Raw genomic sequence first — 5,218 nt, forward strand, 5'->3', positions numbered from 1 at the left:
TTTCTTATGTGCCCGTCTTACAGAGAACTAAAAAATTGCATTTGTAAGATAATAATAATGATGTGTCATTAACAATTATCAAAAAAATTAAAAATGAAAACCAAAAAAATTAAAAAAAAAAATGAATTTTAGTTTTTGTCAAAAAATTTAGTTTTGACGGGCACGTTTTTGGAGGCATTTTGTCGATAAAATTGACATAATAACATCGCCTTAAATTATCGCTAGCCCTATCCCAAACCCACTGTATAATACCTATTTTTGTGTTAAAAAATATTTGAAGGAGAAGCTAACAGAATCCAATAGGCTAGTAAATAAAATGCTTATCACAATATATCAACTTGTCATTTAAATTAAGTAGATTGTAAAAAATCTAAATCAACATGACTCTGCAGAATTAGCCACTTCATAAATAAAATGATTTCCTCGTCACGTTATTTTATTATATCAGAGTGGTGAAGATTACCGTGGAACCATGTCGTGTCTGATAATTGTGTGTTTTGCAAGTATTTTGACTGTGAATAGTGTTGTCGAAGCTTCCAGAATTCTCGCTTACTATCCAACACCATCTGTAAGTCATCAAGTAGTCTTTAGACCTCTCAGTCTGGAACTTGCTAAAAGAGGACATGAAGTGATCGTCATAACCCCAGATCCTATGTTCCCAAATGGAACTGCACCGGAAAATCTAACAGAAATAGATGTGCATGATCTCTCATACAGGACATGGAGAAAGTTGTTTGAGGAACATAAAAACAAGATGGAAATCAGCCAATTCGGGACAATGCTTAAATCACTGATATCAATAATGGAAGAACAGATTAAGACCGAACCCGTGCAAAAGATACTTAAAGATCCAAGACCGTTTGATTTAATAATCGTTGAAGCGCATGCGGAGTGTGCTTTAGGCCTGACTCACATATACAAAGCACCAGTAATTCAGTTTAGTTCATTAGCTGGCATTAAGATAGATTTGCAACTGTTTGGTGCTGCTACACATCCGCTTCTTTATCCTACATTTTTTCATCATCGAATCTACAATCTCACCTTGCGAGAGAAACTCAACGAACTCTACGATGAATACGTTTTTGATTCGTTGGTTCCAGAAGTAAACGAATTTTGTTTGGATGTGATGAAACGTGTATTTAGCCCAGATGTTCCGACAGTGGAAGAATTAAGAAAGAATGTGGATATGATTTTTCTAAATGTTCATCCTTTGTGGGATTTCAATCGTCCAGTACCCCCAAATGTGGTGTATCTTGGTGGGATGCATCAGAAGCCAGCAAAAGATCTGCCAAAGGTAATTGTAAATTATTCGAAACATAGTTCAAGTATAGTTTCGAAACTTAGTTCAAGTTAGTAACTTTATTTTTGTGGCATATTTTTAAATATACGTACTATTTAATCTCAATTTCAGGACCTACAAAATTACCTAGACTCTTCTAAAAATGGAGTCATATACGTCAGTTTTGGTACAAACGTAGACCCAGCATTGTTCCCGCCCGAAAAAATACAAACGCTAGTGAATGTATTCTCAAAATTGCCATACGATATTTTATGGAAATGGAACCAAGACGAACTACCTGGACGCACTCCAAATATAAGAATTTCAAAATGGTTTCCACAATCTGATCTTCTGAGTAAGTTATTTTGTCTTGTTCTACAAATAACTCAGATCATAGAAGGGAATAGATGTGAAACGGGGGCGTGGCGCGTGTCTCCGCGATATGCCCAGAAACGAACATCGCCCGCGACGCCAGGTTAGTCGCGATTCAGTCGTACTGAGGAAATGTTCTCCGATATTGTTGGATAATGCGTCGTAACGTGCAATAACATAAGTGAAACGAAGAACTACAGGAACAATGAAGTCATTTACCACATGTAAGTATTGCAAATCCATTGGTATTTTGCTTATAAATAAAAAAAAACTAAACATTTTTACGAACGAATTCAGTGCCGTGACATTTACTGCGATATCGAAATTAGTGGTGATAAAAATTCAAACACGTTGTACATTGACGATTTAGTTAGCAACCACTTTATGTCATGCGTAACTATTGCGCAATGTATTTTATTTCTTCCGATATCCACTGACGCGTGAAAATACACAGTACGGCCGCATGTGCCGGTCGTAACATAGTGCAGGGCTCGTGTTCGAATACGGTTTCCTATTATCGATAAATAGAAGTAAATTATTATTTTCTATTTTCTAATTTTGAATGAAAAAATCATGAGTTGCTTGCGATTTTTAAGTTTTTACAAAAACAATAACAATAGTAGAAGGGATTAGTAACTGTCAACTATGTAATTACTATAAGAGCTAGTTGAAAGCCTAATATAGGCCTTATTTTTGATAAACATAGGCGGTACGAATTTCGCCATAATTAAAAAGTTAATGCGCGATAGTAGTTAATAATAATTATAGTGATCCTGTTATTATTATTAAAGTAAATAATAATATATTACCAATATTGTAAATACTGGTAAAAATCGCAAGTACCTACTTAACCCATGACTTTTCATACAAACTTTGTCAGTCTATAACTTCTATACTCCATCGATAACGACATTGAGCTTTGGTTGGGGTAAATTAATATAAAAGGTAACTTCATTTAGTCCCAATAATTGATTCTGAGTTTTTCGTCCATACAAAATGGAACTGACTCCTTTATGCAAAAATCGTTAAAGAACATAATAATAACGTATAATAATAAAAAGGTTTTCATACAAGTATTTTTTAAACCAATTTCGAGCCTTGCCCCCAGGATTTAAAGTATCGATATCTTATCGACTCCATTTTATCTTTCTTCTCTCTAATTGCTTTTTTCAAAGTGTGCGTCACGTCACGCTGCCATTGATTGGCCATAAGGCACGCCTTCTGGCCAATCACAGCACTTTTAAGCCGGTTGCACATGTTGTCGTAGACTCTCAGTCGCTTTGTTTTTACACAGTTGAATGTGTGTGTGGGAGCTGTGGTGGGGGAAATGTGGGGACACTGGTTCTCGTTGTAGTTACGCGCGACTTCATATCTATTCTCTTTCTATGATCTGAGACAAATAATATGAAATAATATATAAAATCTATTATTAATCTTGACATTATTAACTTGATTTGGCCTGTAACTTCATAACTACAATCCATTAGCATTTTATCATTGGAGCATTTTTACAGCGACAAAAAGTATTATCGTATGTTATTTCGGTGCAAATTGTTTAAAATTAAAAGTTTCTGATAATGAAATCATCTAGGTCAAGCACTCTCCAATATTTTTTATTTATAACATTTTTGTAGGGTAAAAACAACAATTAAGCACTAAATAAGCAATTTCAATTATTTAAATACTTTGGATATTTTTAATTAGTGATACCAAAAAGCATGGCCTAATTCTATTCGACACCAAATAGAAGTGACGTGTTCACGATTAGTAATAATTTATGAACCAAACCAAAAAAGCTTGTTTTATTCTATTTTTAGGACATCCAAAGATTAAACTATTCGTAACCCAGTGTGGGCTTCAGTCCACGGATGAAGCCATCACAGCTGGTGTTCCTCTTCTTGGAATGCCAGTATTTGCAGACCAGGAATTCAATGTTGAACAGTATTTACATTACGGCATTGGCGTCAGAGTTGATTTAGAAACCGTAACTGAAGACAAACTAAATGAAGGGATCAATAAGATTCTGAAAGATGATTCGTAAGTATCAGAAGTGTCTCTTGATTACACAATGTAAACAATAGTATCTCTAATTGATAATAAATAATACTCTGATAAGAATAGAGTGGGTAGCCATTTACTATGATAACGTACGATGGCCTTGTGGTTAGAAACCTAAGGACCTGACTATCTCAAAATTCTAAGTAATTATGAATCTAAAATATTTCAAAACTAGTTTATGAATTGAAGAACCGATACTTTTCCTGGAGTATATAATATAGGCCCCTAACCCAAGGCAGCATCTTGTTTTTTTATTTATAAGGTTTTTATTTTATTTTTTTATTTAGGTAAACCTGTAAAAAATAAATAATAATTTGTCTAATGAATAATTATTATTTACAGCTACCGTAATAACATAGTGCGCCTTCGCACCATAATGCGCGATCAACCTCAGACTCCACTAGAGCGCGCGGTCTGGTGGACAGAGTACACCATACGTCACTCTGGAGCACGTCACTTGCGAACACCTGCAGCGAACATCTCTTTGGCAGAATACTATGAGTTGGAATTAGTAATAACTGTGTTATTTGTTGTAGGACTAGTACTAGGCGTAGTTATAGGAGTGCTAAGGTATATTTATGTGAAGTTATTCAGAGTTACGCTTAAAGTAAAGAAGAATTGATGTGTGTCATTGTTTTTTTTTGTTTAAAATATGTTTCTTCGGAACTTGAAAATACTAAAATTGAACCTATACATGTTGTTCATTATAAATGGTCCAGATTATTTATTCAATGAGACTAAGTAATGCCCGTATTTATCATCAATCCTTATTTTTAAGTGAGTGAAGTGAAATTTTGTTTTTAAGGGGTCACATAAAAATTAGGGATTGATGGTGAAAATGGGCATAAATTTCTTATCCCGTTTTAATAAATACAATGCAGTTCAATCAGATTTATTTTTCCCCGTTTCCTAACTGTATTATAATAATAATAAAAACACGTAATTGTACACCACACACAGAACAAGGACAAATAAAAAAGAAATACAAAGGGACAGTACAATTAGACGGGCTTATCGCTATGAAGCTTCCACACAATCATAATAGGGGGTTAAAATACATATAAAATTGACGATTTTTTTTTTCAATATTTATAAATATTAAATTATTCCTCTAATACAATAGCCATGTCCATTTTTTGGGCGTGATGTATGAACAATTTTATCGATGATAATACTTCAATACTAGGGCTTTTACTACTATAAATACTAGGGCTCAATACCCATTTCTCACAAAACAAGGATTTAAGTTTTAAATTTTTAGTATTCACTTCTGCCTTCAAAAACAAGAGGGATAGCGTGGGTACCCTTAACACTAATAAGCAAGTATTTTATATCATTTATGATAGCTAATAAAATCATCTATTGTTAGAAGTAGAACAGACACAAGTTTCATGCACTTTAGTGGAGTAAGAATGGATTTAAGTAGAAAAAAAAACATTACCTATACTTTTTACTTCTTTTTCAGTTATTTTACAATACAAGAAAAACCAGGTCGTTTAAGTATGTTTT

The 5,218-nt window shown here is 33.7% G+C and overlaps 1 protein-coding gene across 1 annotated transcript; it reads left to right on the plus strand.

Annotated features, from left to right (window-relative positions):
- Positions 1-437: 437 nt before the first annotated feature.
- Positions 438-4,595, plus strand: LOC135083420 (UDP-glycosyltransferase UGT5-like). The gene is made up of 4 exons (XM_063978159.1): positions 438-1,294; positions 1,412-1,634; positions 3,469-3,688; positions 4,052-4,595. Exons 1-4 carry the CDS (start codon positions 473-475, stop codon positions 4,329-4,331), a joined length of 1,545 nt encoding a protein of 514 aa, XP_063834229.1. The 5' UTR covers positions 438-472; the 3' UTR covers positions 4,332-4,595.
- The last annotated feature ends 623 nt before the right edge of the window (positions 4,596-5,218 follow it).

The sequence above is a fragment of the Ostrinia nubilalis genome, chromosome 23, assembly GCF_963855985.1.
Source record: "Ostrinia nubilalis chromosome 23, ilOstNubi1.1, whole genome shotgun sequence".
Lineage (NCBI taxonomy): Eukaryota > Metazoa > Arthropoda > Insecta > Lepidoptera > Crambidae > Ostrinia > Ostrinia nubilalis.